This window comes from Rissa tridactyla, chromosome 8, assembly GCF_028500815.1.
Source record: "Rissa tridactyla isolate bRisTri1 chromosome 8, bRisTri1.patW.cur.20221130, whole genome shotgun sequence".
NCBI lineage: Eukaryota > Metazoa > Chordata > Aves > Charadriiformes > Laridae > Rissa > Rissa tridactyla.
In genome coordinates this window covers 932,682-949,936 of record NC_071473.1, presented here as the reverse complement: position 1 = coordinate 949,936, position 17,255 = coordinate 932,682, and the positions used below count along the sequence as shown (strand labels likewise).

Genomic DNA, 17,255 nt, shown 5'->3' with positions numbered 1-17,255 from the left:
GATGATGTTTACACTGCAGTATCCACCAGGACTACACACGCGTCCTGCAGTCGTCCACTCCCGCTGCAGCAAGAAGCGGAAAAGCATCCCCAAGCAGGGTGGTGCTTTGTTAAAGAATCAAACGGGAGAGCAGGACATGGCCCCCGCAGAGACGAAGCACACTGAAGAGCTCTCTGCTGGAAAGTACATCCATCACCTCACCTTTCCCTTAAAAAAAGCCATTTGGCTCCATGGCCACCACTGCAGTCAACTGATTAGTGCATTATTATATACATTTGCCTCAGTTTTCTCATATTAGTAATACTGTGCTAGAAACAGAACATTTTCTAATTCAAAATGTAAATTTCTCCATATTTATATGTATTTTTATTAAATATTAAAGTGATATTTACTTTGTAGCACTAGATAAAAAATGTAGTATCTTTTAAAGATAAAATCAAGAAATAAAGACTAGTTTTCTGACTATAGAAAGGGCAATTTAAGAAATAAAAAGCTTACCACTACTTTTGGGAGTTCCTTGTAAATCTGTTTCACAAAGTCCAAAAAATGATGGATCTAGGAAGGAAGAAGTCAGTTTACCATAACAAAAAAAAAATTCACAATTTTAGAATCTCTGTATTAACAGTACAATTACATAAAATCTTTAGTCACCACTAGAGTATATTTTTCGTGATATTTAAAAAGAACCTGAAAGCATTCTCCTATTTCCTCCGGTTCTGCCAATATTAATTTGAATTGCACTTGGCACAAAATTGATTTACCTATCATCCCAACATAGCTCCAACACAAAACTCTTAGAAATAATTACTATAAAGTCCCAGGGGAAAATCAAGGAAAGAAAGCAATAGAATAAAATGCAAACTTTCATTTACTCCTTCATGAGCCACAGGAGAGAAGCAGGGCTGGGGGCAGAGACGGGACTGGGGATACACATGACACAATCATAATATTCCTTTTCCAGGATTTTCCCTTTCCCAAACTAAAAAGGCACCAATTCTCTTCCCTTCTGTGGGAATTCTCTTCCTTAGTCTAATCATATTGCCCACAAACACTTAAAGCAAAGACAACTAGGCTTTAGCAGTTTGTTCTTTCCCAGGGGTGCTAGCACTATGCAAACCTCTTTTAAAAATTACTTCGAGGTTAAAAAAACCTAAACATACAGTTACCACAACAGGTCAGCCAACACAGAAGGACATCAAAAAAACAACAAACAAACCAACCAATCCACTTGAGCAAAGCAACAATTCTGAAGAGGATGGGAACAAGTTCTATATACCGTATAGCAAAACTTAGGACCTACTTCTTGGGTAATGGCTGGTCGGAACTGTTTGTGCAATTCAATAATTATTCTTAAGCAAATCAGTACATTTTCTTCATTCTCCGTCTGAAAAAAAAGAGAATCTTTAGTGAGCCTACAGCTGCATTCTTCAACTACTCCCTAAGTACTTCAAAACCCTGTAACATTATAGTCCTCTCAGCAACCTACAAGTGCTCCATTAATATGAATTTTCACGAGCAAGATCCTTTCCTGTGATAGAACTTCACCCTGCAGCCTTAGACTATGGCTAACATTAAATTCACACCCACTGGACCAAAAACCAGAAGTTCCAACCGCTCTGTACCCTCAGACCTGTTTCTAACGCCCCACAGAGACACAAGCGGGGCTATTCACAGACCGAGACACCTCCACGTAGAGCAGGTTATTTTCTGCGAGCTTCAAATGACATCATCTTCAACTCCAAGTCAGAAACAAGACAAAGTCTCTAGAATCAGGTATCTGCAGCACTTATATGAGCCAGAAAAGCGTTCAGGAATGAAATCTTGGCTAGCATGAGAACAGTTCCTTGCATTTGTACAATCCAAGTTTCTAAAGGGCAGACGAGAACATGCAGAAAACCTGTAGATATTAAGATACCACACTGTGAAGCCTAAATAGAATGCCCTTCCACTCCTGCTCTAGAAGCACAGCTATTGAAAATCCTACCCCCAGCAATTTTTGGAGATGAAGAGAGAAAAATCTTTCTGAAAATTTGAAACAGTTAGAAGACAAAAAAAAAAAAAAAAACAAAATACCTCTAGAAATCTAAACATCACAGACAGGATATTTTTGGTATGAAGACGCAGATGTTCATTTGTTGGTATTCTGTGAATTATTTCAAGCACTAGCTTTCGGAGTTGCTGTAAAAAAAAGTAAAAAAAAATAAAGATACAATAGAACTTCTTAAATGCCCACAAAAAACAACAATTGGTTAAAACATGTTTTCAGATTAATACTTCTGCATGCTTACGAGAAAAAAAAAAATTGTACTTCATGTAGACATATGCGTATCCACAAACATATAATGCTTCCTACTACCCTTATATATGAATAAGGCAAATTTAACAAATTTACAGTTGAAAAATGCAAGTTATCATTTTTACGGAACTCAATTTTAAGTATTTAATGACATAGATTCAACTTTCGCCTTTCATTCCACAGTAAATTCAGTAATTTTTAACAATGTGCCATATTTCAGTGAGAAGGCCAATGCTCTTGCACCTTGTTTTTCCCCATTTTTCACAGAAGCCCAGATTTGCGAAGTTTGTTAAGTAACTTATTTAGAAACTGGACTTTTTCAATTTCATTCCAAATGCCACATCTATTTTTAACAACAAAGTCTATACATAAATCAGTTCATCAGGTTAATCAAGTACTTCACCGAAGAGGCAGCACACATTGCCAAAGGCCAGCGGTGCTCCACACAGCTTACCTGCGCTGGCTTCTCCTGCAGAAACTGAACTTCTCCATCCTGTAGAAAGGTGAGAAACCTAGGGATGATGTGTTCCAGGAAAGTAGAATATTGAGGGGATGATGTCACATTCTGATTAAGAAAAAAAAAAAAAACAACACACCAAAAAATGAGGAGACAGGCCTAATAAACATTACACAGATGAAGTGACCTTCAAGGCCACTATTAAACGTTTTCAGTGACTTCTGAATGGACTCGGTGATTTGGTATCTGCTGACACACTCAGAGCACTACTACTGAAATGAACAAAAGTGAATGGAAATTAATCTCTTTCCTCCGATCCCAATGGACTGTAATAATATTTTTTTTCTATTTTAATACTGTCACCTCACATAGAAAACGAAACTGGCATAACATACAGCTATTTTAAAAGGGAAAAAAACACCACAAAAACGCTGTAGGTGTTCTTGAACAAGATTGACAAGCACTCTCACGTTTCACTGCTTTAGGATTCCCAAGACTTTTCAGCCACTGTTAAATTGAGATTTTAGTTATTTCTACAAATATGTGTACATGCATGCACCACCCAAACCGAGCACTACTTTCCCCTGTGAAAATGATCTTGCACTACTGTCCACTTGTGAAGCCGGAAGAAATATTAGATGAGCAAGCTTCCTCCATCTGAACTGCTGCATCTGCCTTAAACACAAATCTAACTTGGCCACTGTGAGGTTTATTTGGCAACTCAGCTGTAGTTCCCGTAGGTGCTGTCAGGCAGTTCTCTGCGGTGCCTATTACACAGCAGCACACTGCTCTGTTAATAAAGGTACAAATAAGAATGCAGCATTCTTTCGAAAAATCTATATAGGTATTTCAGGGGCTTATCCACATTATTCCTTGAATAACATAAAAGTTTTATGAAGCCACCTCCTTTTATAGATTTCCACTACTATTCTCTACTTCACAGTAAGATTTCATAAAATGCGACCATAAAACTTATTATACTAGTCACTGTGCAAACAAAGATCTTTTATCTCAAGGGCTTTCAAGAAAGCAGACAGATATCACAGCAAGGGCACAAACACATTTTAAATGCATGTGCTGGTTTGGCCTGGGACAGAGTTAATTTTCTTCACAGTAGCTACTATGGAGCTGTGTTTTGGATTTGTGCTACAAATAGCATTGATGACAGAAACGTTTTGGGTCCTGCTGAGCAGTCGAGGCCTTTTCTGCTCCTCACACCACCCCACCAGCGAGCAGGCTGGGGGGCACAAGGAGCTGGGAGGGGACACAGGCGGGACAGCTGAGCCCAACTGACCAAAGGGATATTCCAGACCATATGACATCATGCTTAGCGATAAAAAGATGGGGGAAGAAGAAGGAAGGGTGGGGGATGTCTACATTGGAGAGATATGGATTTGATGGGTAGACCATTTGGCGGATGAGGAATTGGTTGGATGGTTGCATCCAGAGGGTAGTGGTCAACGGCTCAATGTCCAGATGGAGATCAGAGACAAGTGGTGACCCTCAGGGGTCCATACTGGCACCAGCACCGTTCAGTATCTTCATCAATGACATAGACGGTGGGATCAAGTGCACCCTCAGCACATTCGCCAATGACACCAAGCCGAGTGGTGTGGTGACACGCGTGAGGGACAGGATGCCATCCAGAAGGACCTGGACAGGCTGGAGAGGTGGGCCCACGTGAACCTCAAGAGGTTCAACAAGCCCAAGCACAGGGTCCTGCCCCTGGGTCAGGGCCAGTATCCATAAAGGCTGGGGATGGAGGGATGGAGAGCAGCCCTGAGGAGAAGGACTTGGGGGTGTTGGTGGATTAGAAGTTCAACACGCCCCAGCAATGTGTTTCAAATAAAGCAGTAAGGACAGTATATGTTATAGTGGTAGCACTTTTTTTTTTTTTTTAATTGCAACATGACTAACAAACTAGATAGAGAGAATTACAGTGATTCTAAGATTTTTAACTTATTCTACAGAATAACAAGTTTTATATTATTTCAGAACAGACACATAATAACCAAGTATTCGACTAAAGCATAATTTCTGTTAACACAGGTTTGGTTTAACTTGCGTCTCACTTTTTTTTCTGCTGCTCATCTAAACTTGATGCTTCATCACTATGAAAACGTGTCACCGGAGCCGTCTCCACTCCTGATGTCAGATTCTGCATCTGACAACTCCTCCCTCACTTACGTACTATGGAACTACTTGGAGGAATCAGAGGGACCTCTGCTTCGCAAGGGCACAATACAAAGTGGAATTAAATAGAAGAAAGCTTTAAATACAGAGATTTCATATAATTCAACAAAGTTGAAGAAAAAAATCTATTACTTCACCTTTATTTAAATGCTTACTAAATAAAGATTAGAGCATGAAAGAGTTATCGAAGTCCAAACGTAATTCTTCAATAGCCTGCCTAATTCCTAAATACAAACCTGAAAATCAATGACTTATAACAACACCGATGATAAATCACAAGATACTAACTTACAAGATACTATTTTAATAACATAACATCAGAAATCAAACTAATATACATTAAGGACAAGAAAGACGGCCTTTTCAGAAGGGGGGGGGGGGGGAGAGGTTGGGGGGGTTTTGTTGTTTGGGGTTTGTTCTTTTTTTATCCATTTACCTCAAAATTCTCGCTGACTTCCTGCATCATTTTCAATTTGGTTTCATCAGCTGAAAAAAAGGAAATTCAAGCAAAAAAAAAAATAAATGTAAAACTACATCGTGAAGGAAAACACCAGGTTCATTGATGAAAGAAGCAATCAGATCTTATCAGTTTAGCTATCACCGCCCAGTTATAAGGCACGCAACTCTCACAAACAACCCTCACACAACCGCACACACACAGCTCGCTCACTTTGGCTCATGCAAGTATTCTCATCACTTTGCTTCTTCAAAAATCAATACTCAAACAAAATTCAAAGTGAATTCAGCACACGTTTATCAACTGTCTAAACAATATTCAAACTATTGAAGAACTGTAACTTTCAACAGAAAAAAGTTATCTTACGTGTATTGACATCTGTAAGAGCAGCCACAAACTGCAGGTATTTTTTCATCAGAGTGGTTTGGTCCACCACCGTAGGCCCTTGTGCTGAAACGAATGCCATCTTGGAGGAGGGAGGATCAGCTTTCAGCACATAAAATCAAGACTAACACACCTACATAAAAATAAAGCAAAATATTTGTTAGTTTATATGACTGGTTAACAGCAGCGACCACATCACCTACACCCATTATTTTGGGGTACCAAAAAGGATGCATCTTTTCCAAAAACCACAACTGTGACATTTAGTTAGGCTTACAAAGATAAGCCTGGCACGTACAGCACTCGCTATGACAGGTACACGCTTCGGGGTACAAGTGGCTACTGGGCTCTTGTCACCAGAGGGGACAGCCCGGGTGTGCTGGCCCGGTCTCCCCGGCAGCAGAGCAGGCTGGGGGTGCCCAGGCCCCGCTCCCCTCATGCCGCCGCGGACACCGCGGTAGCACCCGCTCCCAGAAGGGCCAGGAGCCGCCCGGCGGCTTTCCCGCTCGGAGAGAAACCCGAAATCGCATCCCGCTTGAAAGACCGGCGGCCTCCCCTCAAGCCGCTGCTTCCCTCCCGGCTCTCCGGCACAGCCCGCCTCAGCCCAGCCCCACCAGGCCGGAGAGCCCCGCACACGCCCGGCTCAGGGCCCCGCGCTCCTCACCTTCCCCGCCGCAGGGCTGGTCGCCGCCGGGTCACTCCCCGCTGCCGGGCGCCATCACACCGGCCCCATCCCCGCCGAGGCGCCCGCCCTGTGAACACGGACACCCGTGAACGGCCGCGACGGGGCCTCGCCCCGGCCCCCAGCCCTCCCGGTCCCCGTCCGAGGCCCGAGGCCTGCGGGCGCCGTGCTGGCGGGGCTCCGGCCCCTTCCTCCTCCCCGCGGCCGCCGGTTCCGCCCCGCAGCCTGCGCCGGGCCGGGCCGGGCCTCGCCTGCCGCCGCCCCGCTTCACCCCGCGCCCAGGCCCGAGTCCGGGCCCCGCCGAGGCGCCGCCGCCCGCGGCGCTCCTCACCCCGCGGCTCCCCGGGTTCGGCCGGCCCCGGCCCCCCGGCTCCCTCCTTTGTTGCTCCCGGAGGCCGGCGGCAGCGCATGGGCGCAACGGAAGCGCCCGAGCCCAGTTCCGGCCGCCGCCTCCCGCGCGTCGCACCGGGTCCCGCCCGGGCCCCTCACCGCGCCCCGGCGCAGGGGACCCGCACCGTCCGGCGGCTTCGCCCCAGCCGGGGAGGGCGCCTGCAGGCCCCCGCTGCCGCCGGGCCGCGCTGCCTGAGGTGAGGCCGGCCGGCCCCTCAGCCCCGGGGTCTCCGCTAAGGCGGCGGCCGCCGGTAACAGCGGGCGAGGAGTTATGAGTTACCCCGGGCAGAGGCGGCCGCTGCCGGTGCCCCCGGCAGGCCCGGGCCCCTCCCGCCGAGCGCCCGCCCCGCCGGGGAACGGGGGCAAAGCCGGTAGCGGGGGGCTGATCTGTACGAAGAAGGAGAAAAAAAAAAGGGGGGGGGGAACTAGGAGTAAGGAAGGGCTAAGAATAAGTACTTAAAAAACCCCAAGAGCCCTGCGCTGAGAGCCGCTGCCCCGCTCCCGCGTCGCGCACCGGGCGTTACGGGCTCCTCGCCCGGCCAGCGGGTAACGGCCGCCCCGGCCCCGGGGGCGCTCCGTGCCCGCCCTGTCAGCCCCGCACCGGCACAGCCGCCTCCCCAGGGCTGAGCCGTGCCCAGCCCCTCCGCACTGGGCGGCACTTGTGCTTTTTATTATTTCTCTAAATCCCCGGCCGTTTTGCAGCAGCCCGCCCCGTTGGCCACACGGCCCCGCGGAGCCCCCCCGGGGGGGGCCGGGCCGGGCGCTGCGGCGGGGGAGCGCCCCAGGGCGCGGAGCAGACACGCCGCCGCAGCACCGCGGGGGCAGCGCCCGGCCCGGCTCCACCGCCCCGAGGATGCTGCGGCTGCTGCTGGTGCTGCTGGTGCTGCCGGGCCCCGCCGCCCCGGCGGCAGGTAAGGAGGGGCCGCCGGTCCGGGCCGTCACCGCCGCCGGGCGAGGGGGGCGAGGGCGAGGGGGCGGACCTGGACTCGCCGGGGGTGGGTGGTCCCCTGCCCGGGGTAGCTAGCCGTGCCAGGGGATGCGGCGGGCGCGGAGTTCATCGCCAGGCGCTGGGAGCGGGTGCCCGCCGTGGAGCCGGGGGGTCCCGGCAGCCAGGGCTCAGATCCGCCGTTCTGACCCCAAACTGCGGGCCCGCTCCCCCCGCGCAGGGCCCGCACCGCACCTGGGCAGCCACCGTCGCTGCTGCGGTGGCCTCGCCGCGCTGCGCTCTGCAGAGAGGCCGGAAAGGGAGAAGAAATCCCTGAACTGGGTGAAGTGTCTGGCTCCGCCGGTGACTCACTGTGTGACCTTGGGTTGGCCACTTAATCTCCAACTGCTGTGGCTGTTGGGCTTCAGGGTGGCCCTGGTTTGTAAAGCGCCGTGATAAACTCCAAGAAGTGCGAGATAAGCGTGAGGTAGCTGGCTGTTTTTTCCCCAAGTTCCGCTAAAACAAAGCGGAGAGTAGCCCGAATCTTCTAGAGACTGGAAACTTCTCTGTGCCAGATTTCCTCAAATCACAAGCATTTCTCTATTAACTCAAAAATCTGAACTCAGGGCCATTCCTTGTGTTGTGAAATGGGAACAACGGTGTTGCTGAGACAGTGATGTCACCGTTATTTCTCACAGTCCGTTTGCATCCAGATCTGCTCAGCACCCATGATCTATGGAATAAAATGTGGGCAGGAAGCAGATGCTTGGGGTTCTCCTTCCACCCCGTGCCAAGCTGCTGGGCGCAGAAGGGCAGTGCAGGGGAGCGCTGACCCCAGCGCTCCCTCCACATTACAGGCCATGGATGAGAGTGCCCAGCGCTGCCCCGTCACTCGCTGGCGAGAGGACAGCCAGGCAGAGCGCTGGCACAGGGAGGGAACGTGCTCCGTGTTGGAGGCAAACAGCCGGATCCTGTTCCCAGCTCTGCCCCAATTCACAACCCCCTGTGGTAGTTGCCTATCCTTTTGTTTTGGGATTTGGGGGTTGGTTTTGGGTTTTGTTGGGTTTTTTTAATCCATGAAGATCATTTAATCTTGTAGCACTGCTATTTTTTGGAACAACTGAATGTACTCTTTCCATAAAACCCAACCTCGCTCACACTCTGCCCGTTGCAGTAGTTGTAAGAGCTGAAGTAAGGAGTCTTGTGTAAACGTGTCAGAAGAGATCTCGGCGAGCGATCCAGAGGGATGGTTCAGTATCACAGGTCCTGCACTTCTCACGCCTCACTGTTTCACAGAATCACAGAATGCTTTGGGTTGGACAGGACCTTTAAAGGCCATCTAGTCCAGCCCCTGCCCTGGGCAGGGACACCTTCCACTAGATCAGGTTGCTCAAAGCCCCGTCCAACCTGGCCTGGAATGTTTCCAGGGATGGGGCATCTCCCACCTCTCTGGGCCAGTGTCTCGCCACCCTCAGTGTAAGTAGTCACCTCCCTGGCCCTGCTGGCCACACTGCTGGGCATGCAGCCCAGGATGCAGGTGGCTTGCTGGGCTGCCAGTACCCATTGCCGGCTACTTGTTTGGACTCATATATACATGCAACAGTTTCTGTTTCAGGTTTTTAAATGGGGGGGGAAAAAAAAAAAGAGTGCTAAAGTCTTTGCTGGGTTAAGTGTCATTGTGAGTCACATAACGACAGCTAACTAGTAAAATGAGTAAATAAATTTTTTAAAAAATGCAATAAAACAAGGTGGTTTTTTTTTTTCTTCTTCTCTCCACAGAGGAGTATGGTCTGGAAATAACCAACAATGGTCCCATCACAACGGGAGCTCACGCTACTGTTCATGCCAGTCTAAGTATGAAGAATGACAGTGTCGCGTCAAACTTGTATCACTTTAACTGGATTTATGCTCCTCTGATTCTGATCGAGAAATCCGAGCAGCAGTTTAACTCCGTGATCAATGTGACCGGTGAATTTCCTGGGACTTTCCCTGTATCTGTCTGGGTGACTCACAGAAACTGTTGGTTATGTCGGCCGGTCGCTAGAAACGTCACCGTGCTTCAGATTACAGGTAAAATGGCTTTACAGCTTCTGTGAGTTAATTCAGTATACAGCAGAATGCTTGCTGCCTTTGCTAGCATCAGAAAAACAAAAGCCAGGCTTTCGTAAATATGACTTCTGCCAGAAGAGCTTGGTTTGTGTTCCCTGTGAGTGAGGGTGGGCTGGGACAGGCGTTTGGGCCGTCCTGTATCCACCTACGTGCAGGCAGCAGCGTGAGCCTGCCCACGCGTCCCTGCCTCTGAACTGAGAGGAACTGCGCTAGGAACCAGGTACTTCAGCAGCTGCAGCTCACACATCAGCGCTGTCAGCGATGTCCTGACTCCCAAAACCATGCTTCCTGTACCGATGCCCAGTATTTCTAGTCTGAAAGTTAGGATGAGCAGGAGCAGTGACAATCTACTGATTTTCCCTGTTGCATGACATAGCAAAATCTTGGGCCATCGGCACAACAGAGCCATTACGTTTTCTTTTAAAGTTCTGACTGAGTGTACTGAAATTGGATGTGAAGTCATAGCTCATTTTCCAAACATTGCTAAGTGCAATTTCAACTTACTGGGAGTATTCATAACCAGAACATGCATTTTTTGACAAATAGACCAATGGTGCAGTGTGGTTAACTGAATCTCTGCTACAGGGATTGACGTGAAATATCACCTGGCAGCTTCCCACCGTCCCTTCTTTCAGAGACAGTAACCACGTCCCTCCAACCACGTGTCCCGGTGCTGCACTTACACACTCCCAAACAGACCCGGCTCCCAGCCGAAGATCAGGACATGCATGAGGACAAAAGAGCGGACCTTAGGGCACAGTGACATTTGGGGGAATAGCTGGGATTTTTCTTTGAGAAACACCAAGCTTATTGGACAAGTCTTTACAAAAGTATACGTGAGATCTTTTCTCTGCTAAGAACTGCTGCCTTGCTGAACGTCCACTTATTCCTTTCCCGCTTTGCATTACCTCTCGTTCTCATACCACACGCAAAAGGGACAGGGGCTGTCTATAGCTGCGAAAGGCAAGTCCCGTCGTACCTCTCTGCCTTCCCCAAGCCAGAGCACCCACGGGGGCTTCACAGGCGCCCAGCGGCAGCTGCCAGTAGCTCACTTAAATCACAGCTCCAGTGACTCCTGCATTACCAGCCCCAGTCTGAAACGGTAATTGTGATTCCTGTTTGTGCCTCAGCTAGAGAACAGTTAACCAGATTTAATGAATTGTTAACACGGTAAGAGTCTGTTACTGGTAATTAATATCCCATTAATTTTATAATGAGCTGATAAGTGTATCATAATAATACCTCGTTATTCATAGGTTAGAGAGGATTTTTGATCAGCCTTTGCCAGTCCTTGTAAACAAACTGAAGCACAGGATCTCCTGCAGATGTCAAAATCAAAATTTCACCCTATCTGTATTCACAATATATAGCACATCTATTATTCACAGTATTCAAATTTTCATTTCTGTGGAAGTAGCTAAAACTAAAAAACCAGAAAACCAGCAACAACAAAAACCCCACCAAACAAAGAAAACCCACCACCCCAAACATGAAGGGTGTGTGTACTGGTTTGATTCTGAATCCCTTGATCTAGATACTTGATGTCAATCCCAGTTCTTTTTAAATCAATAGTAAAAATTGACATTGACTTCAGTCAGTCCAGGATTATTTCTCTCAGTTCTATTAGAAGCTTTATCATGACCCATTGTATAACCTCAAATAAATAATTTAATCTCTCTGCCTCACTAACACATGCAACAACACTGAGTAATAGATATAAAACACCCTTAACCACTTGGACTAGGACACAGAAAGACTTATGCAGTACATTTTAAATAATGTTTTGATGCTTATCCAGAGCATGCCATGAAAGTGATATATGCTGTCATTCTTTTCCCACCTTATTATTCTGCAGAATTTATCACAGGGAATCTTAGCATTGCCCAGATAGAAGACAGTAGACTTACCACGCGTGGTTCTAGTTCCTCCATGGGCGCCGTGACCCGGATTTCTTTCTGTCTTCATGACCCAAGTCATTACTTCAAGTCAGCATCATTTGTCTACAACTGGGATTTTGGAGATGGGTAGGTGCGGCTGCTTTGTTTGCTTTAATGAGTATTCAGGATGGTTCTGATTCAGATGCTCATCTAGAGAAAAATCCTGATTAAATCATAGGACAAAGCAGACACCTTTGTCAGTTGGTACAGTCTCAGCATGTCAGCCAGGTGAATTACCAGAAGCCACTGCACTCACAAAAAAACGATGTTTTAAAGACCAAAATTTCTTGCTCAAATATATGCTTAGGTATATTACCGTGTGTGCAATGAGCTGAACTGAACTGAATGAACTGGGGAAAGTAGCTTATTGTAAATTGTTATTTTAAAAAATCATTGCACCTGCAGATCTCTGCAATTAGCAGATTGTTGTTGAATATGTGAATAATTTTCTCCTCTCTTTAGTTTCTTTGATTAAAAATGCACAAATATACTCTGGATCTTTACTGATTGCAATTTTATCAGTAATGCCACAGACATTAATCCTTGTTGATATGGACATAAAGTAGAATTAGAATCACAGACGACTTTTAGCATTGTCTATAAAGAAAATATACTCGAGCTTGCTCCTTTTTAAATCAGAAATGTGCAAGGACTTGGTAAAAGACAATTTTGATTCTAAATTTTTTCATATTACACATAGGGTTTATCAGATTACCAAGGAACCCTTTGTCTACTATAACTGCTCTAGCATGGGGAACCGCACAGTGCATCTGAAAGTCATAGCTGAATGGCAGCAAATTGGAAGCATCATACACGAAAGAGAAACGGTGCAGAAAACCGGTGATTTTACCACTGCTCTGGAGCTGCTGGGTAATTATAAAGCATTTTGCATCCTCAAAACAGAACTTGCTATATACGTACAGACACAATCTAGCTTTAATGTGGTAATATGATAATACAACTTCAGCATTATTTCACATGCAAGAGCTGGTCAACAGTATTCAATGAAGAGTTCTAGTGCAGAAAAACTGCAGAAAATAAAATCTGTTTCTTTTTCATTTACCAAAAGTTTTACTGTTTTTTGTAAATCTCTCACATACAATTAAAACTTAAAATGTTTACTGTAAGTTTTGAAGGATTTGTTTGTTTAATTTATGCTGTCAACCCCTAAAAAATAAGCATTAGAAAAGTCTCATTGATGTGATCAGCTTCCAGAGTAAACAAACACATAAGTAAAAATGTAAAGGATTAACAAAGTAGTTGATGATATACTAAAAAGAAATCACAAAACATTCAGAAGACTTATGACAATTCTTCAGGTAGGATTCCTTTTTGGGTGTGAGGCAAGTGTTATTATTGGTTTGAGTGATGGAACTAAAATCTGCAAACTCTATGAAAACAAAGCTTCACCAGAAAACCAGTTAATTTCAAGTTCATAGGTGGAGCATGACATGCTTTTTTTCTTCCCCTCAGATGCTGTTAAAAGTATTAATGTAGTGGGCTCCAGAGAGACTCACGTAATGGAAAACTTGAGTTTATCTCTTCATATCAATGGCACGTAAGTACCAATTCAGAAAGTGGATGGCACATTGGCAGGAGTGGAAACTGGAGATGGCATGCAAGGAAATACAAACAGCCAAACCTGACATCCCTAAAAGCAGGCTTGGTTTTAGGATGGACAATGTTTGCCAGACGTAACCTCCTAGCCACAGGACTGGGCCTCATGCAATAGGAGTTTATGATTCTAAAGCAATGACAAAGGCCTGAGAGATGGGTTATCAAAAACAAAGCTAGAAAATGAGCTCAACACATAAACGTGCTGCTTTCTTTAGCAGAGAATGTCCTAAAGAGATAAGGAACAAAATACTAGTAAGACAGGGTAAAGAAAAGCTCTGTTTTCAGAATCGAAGTCCACAGTGCGTAAGGTGAATCCAAGCAGAATAAGCTGGAACAAGGGTCTGAAAATGCAAATAAAAGGCATCAACTAGACATGGGGAGAAGACACATGGCCATAAAGTGAATAGCACCTAGATTGCCTGATAGCAAATAAAACCTTTTTGTTATTGTAAGGGAGTACTGTGATCCTTGCAATTTATTTACCTTTTCCAGCTATTAGGCCATCGTACAGAGCTCATCTCACATTTCTTTCCAGTTTGGGTTGTCAGGGTGTTTTAATCAGAAGAGTCTTGGGTGTGCTTCAGTAGCACAGACAGTGATTTCTTCTGTGTGAGAAGGACAAAGAAAAAACAACCTATACTCCCTTGGAAGCGCCGTGAAAAAAGATTCCTTTTATCTTTATTGGAGAAGGACTAAGGGCTTTTCTACACACGATGGCCTTCCCATGCCCCGCGCAGGTATCTAGCTCTCGGCTGAAAGCCTTGCTTTTATAGAAGCATCACAAAGAACTTTTTCAATTGACAAATACTATAAACCAAACAATTATGCAGTTGATTAGTTCTCTATTTGTATTTAGGTTAACTTCATTATTTTCAGAATTACTATTCTACTTTAACCGAGTGATTCATCAACTCTTAGCTGAAATTTTTGCGAAGTTTTCACCTAAGTTTTTTTCTCTTGTCATTTCAGCCCGCCGCTGGCTTTGTGCTGGCTGATAAAGTCCGAGTGCATCCCACTCGACGGTGAAAAATGCCATCTGGTGGTGATCAACGGCTCCTGCTACAACCTCAGCCATACCTTCAGGGATGCGGGACAGTATTGCCTCAGCGTCAGGGTGGAGAACGGCGTGACCGCGCTGCAGACCTACCACGGAATAAAAGTGTGGCCGTCAGGTGAGGGGCAGCCGCTCGGGCAGTGACTAGCCCGCAGGCGAGCTTCCTGGGAGCTGGTGGAAAAGCCTAGGAAGCAGGAAGAGAGTGGAGAGCCTGTAGTGTGCTTCTGTAATTGCTCTGAACTTCTTGCATCCCACTGAACCCGTCGTCTCAAGAGCATCTTGAAGCTAATGAGTTTCCTGGGAAGGCTGAGTTACTTAAATTACATATTTTTCTCTCTAAATAGTCTGGCTCTTGTAGTTCGAGAGGATAACTAGGAAAACATATGCGTCTGTAACACTCCCTTAATTAAGCAGTTTCAATTCTTCTTTTTGTTTAGTTTAGCTATATTTTTCTTAAAGTTAGGTTTTCCTAGGCCTCCATTCAAGACGTGTCTCTGTCCCCCAGCCAGCAATCCCTGCTGCCCCCCCCAGCCTTGCTCACACACGCGCCTCTTGGGTCCCCCAGTCATCTGAGGAAGGGCTTAGGTGGCCAGGTGAAGAGGACCTGACCGGGACAGGCTGCGATGCAGGATGGTTAAACCCTCGCACTCCGAAGGCACCCGTGTGTGTTCAGGGCCAAGCGTGCAAATCCTCTTTGCTGGAGGCTGCGAGCTGCTGGGAGATGAGGTTCCTCCCTGTCCCCTTGGGGTACCACGGGACACAAACACCCTGGGGGGACAGGGCTGACCTGCGTAACTGGGTGGGGGGTTTAGGCTGTTCAAGGGAAAAGAGGGGTGAAAAGGGAAAGACCCTTACAACCCCGCATTCTCACTTCTGAGATGTCAGAAAGACTTGAAGTGATCTGGGCTGAAAACTTTATTCTCTGTTACACACATGTCCTTTGTTCTAAAAATACAAAATTTCTCCTAAAACGTCATTTCCTTCTCCCTGTTGCTTCTTCTCAGTGCATCATATCACTCCAGCAATGTCCCCTTGTGCTCTTTCCTAGGGATCCACCCGGCTCTCTTTGTCCTGCTCTGCATTGCTCTGGTTTCAGTGACGCTGGGACTGGTGCTGTACACGACCTTTCGAAGTAACACACAACAAAAAGATCTCGTGGAGGTATTCGGTTACTCCTACTCTGAGCTGGGATAGTAATGAGATGCCTTTCAGCCATGTCCCTTCTTTAATGCCCATGCAAACAGAGCGGGAGGGAGCATTTCCCTGGTACGTCTGATCCGTTCCATGGAAAAAGTCCAAACAGTGTAGGCAGCACTTTGAACAACAGGCATGCTTTTGGCTGGCCGCGGAGAGCTAGAACTATTGGTCAAGTTGCCAGGGCTATCGGGGCAGTTTGTTATTGTTCCCAAGCAGGTGCCAACAAGGAAGTATCCATGCGAGAGGATCCACCTCTGAGTGTTTAGTTTAGCAGGGGGCTAGTGAGAGAGGATACAGGGTAGTACGAAAGGGTGGGTATGTTACCTAAAGTGGCACTAAATTGCCACTTGACCCTAGAATGTGACCTTTATCTCCCCAGCTCCCTTCCGTCTCTGGTGTAGCTTTCACGTGCATTTGTAATAAGCGTGAGCTCCTAAATCCAAGGTAGCTTTCTTGGCCCTTTGGAACATACCTAATACACTTTGCATCATGCCACGATGTGAGTATCACCTCTAGAGAGACTGCCCGTGAGCCAAGCGTAAGTCAGAAGTCTGTTTGAAATGGTGGCTGACTGAAACTGGTTGAGGGCCAAGTGCCGCTTGTGGCCCAAAGTATTCTTGCTGGACTCACCTGAGCCAGGAGGATCCAAATTAAAAATGATCTCTTTGATGTTCCTTTTCCAGGTAGCTGACTTCGACTTTTCTCCACTGTCTGATAAAAACCTGTCTTCTCATTCGGAGTCAGGCTGTGGCCAAATATGTTGCAGATCGTGTTTTCTTCGGTCATCTCAAGAAGCTGCCAGGGAGAGTCATGAACTTCTACATTCTTTTTATAAGCCAGTCAAAACGTACACAGTGTGAAGAACACAATTGCACTTTGGTTGCACTAACTGCCAAGTTTAACTTTCTCACTTGTGATGAGTTAAAAGCCCAGTGCTGCATGAATGGTTTGGTTTTGCCCATGCGCTGAGGTTAACCACTTTTAAGTCCAGCACTTGTGTGTTTCCTTCTCTGAACTAAAAAAAAGCAAGCCCTGAAACACAGCTTTGTACTTTTAAATTATACGGGTGTATACAGTTACAGCTGTAAATGCAGCATTTTATTCTTATGGATTGTTTTATGTGCAGGTTTGCTAAACTCACTACCTCTTGTAATTTCTCTGGTCCTTCTGCTGTCTGTTTCAAAGAAGAAAATGCTTAAGACAAACATTCCTCTCTCCTGTGTTACAACAATATGACTGGAAATGGAAGTCACCCACAATGCTGTTGAATGTGTATTTGTTCTAAAAAGGAACTGTCTTGTCCAGGTTAAGAAACGCCTAGGTACTTCCAATGACCCCAACTACCTAATTACATTGTCTTTTTTCCTCCTGTCTTTAAAGACCCCTTTTTAAGTTAATGGGCCCCTGTGGGACCGCAGTGGCTGGTGCCCTGCTCACCAGAGCTCGCTGCTACCAGCAGTTTGGTGGGGTTGCAGCACATGCTGTAGAAGACTCCACATCTCCAACATTTCATGAAGTGGTACACCACTCTCATCTCTAGAAGTAGCTTTACTTCAC

At 46.4% G+C, this 17,255-nt stretch overlaps 2 protein-coding genes across 5 annotated transcripts in view; one reads left to right on the top strand and one right to left on the bottom strand.

The window, feature by feature from the left end:
* The window catches only part of TRRAP (transformation/transcription domain associated protein), a 94,457-nt gene extending 87,573 nt beyond the window's left edge, over nucleotides 1–6,884 (bottom strand). For all 4 annotated transcript variants that reach the window (XM_054211436.1, XM_054211438.1, XM_054211437.1 and 1 more), the window contains exons 1-8: nucleotides 6,801–6,884; nucleotides 6,452–6,539; nucleotides 5,770–5,920; nucleotides 5,383–5,432; nucleotides 2,751–2,861; nucleotides 2,074–2,178; nucleotides 1,301–1,384; nucleotides 499–555 (exon numbers count right to left, since the gene is read on the bottom strand). In XM_054211436.1, the coding sequence (XP_054067411.1) occupies nucleotides 499–555; nucleotides 1,301–1,384; nucleotides 2,074–2,178; nucleotides 2,751–2,861; nucleotides 5,383–5,432; nucleotides 5,770–5,869 (507 nt within the window). In that variant the 5' untranslated portion in view covers nucleotides 5,870–5,920; nucleotides 6,452–6,539; nucleotides 6,801–6,884. The remainder of the gene's footprint in view (nucleotides 1–498; nucleotides 556–1,300; nucleotides 1,385–2,073; nucleotides 2,179–2,750; nucleotides 2,862–5,382; nucleotides 5,433–5,769; nucleotides 5,921–6,451; nucleotides 6,540–6,800) is intronic.
* A 543-nt stretch (nucleotides 6,885–7,427) lies between these two features.
* On the top strand, nucleotides 7,428–16,947 carry TMEM130 (transmembrane protein 130; the record flags this gene model as incomplete). Its single annotated transcript, XM_054211740.1, has 8 exons — nucleotides 7,428–7,770; nucleotides 9,564–9,854; nucleotides 11,749–11,917; nucleotides 12,531–12,700; nucleotides 13,304–13,388; nucleotides 14,417–14,619; nucleotides 15,550–15,662; nucleotides 16,382–16,947. Coding segments are annotated over 8 exons (1,551 nt in total), but the record flags the coding sequence as incomplete, so codon positions are not given.
* Between the last annotated feature and the right edge of the window lie 308 nt (nucleotides 16,948–17,255).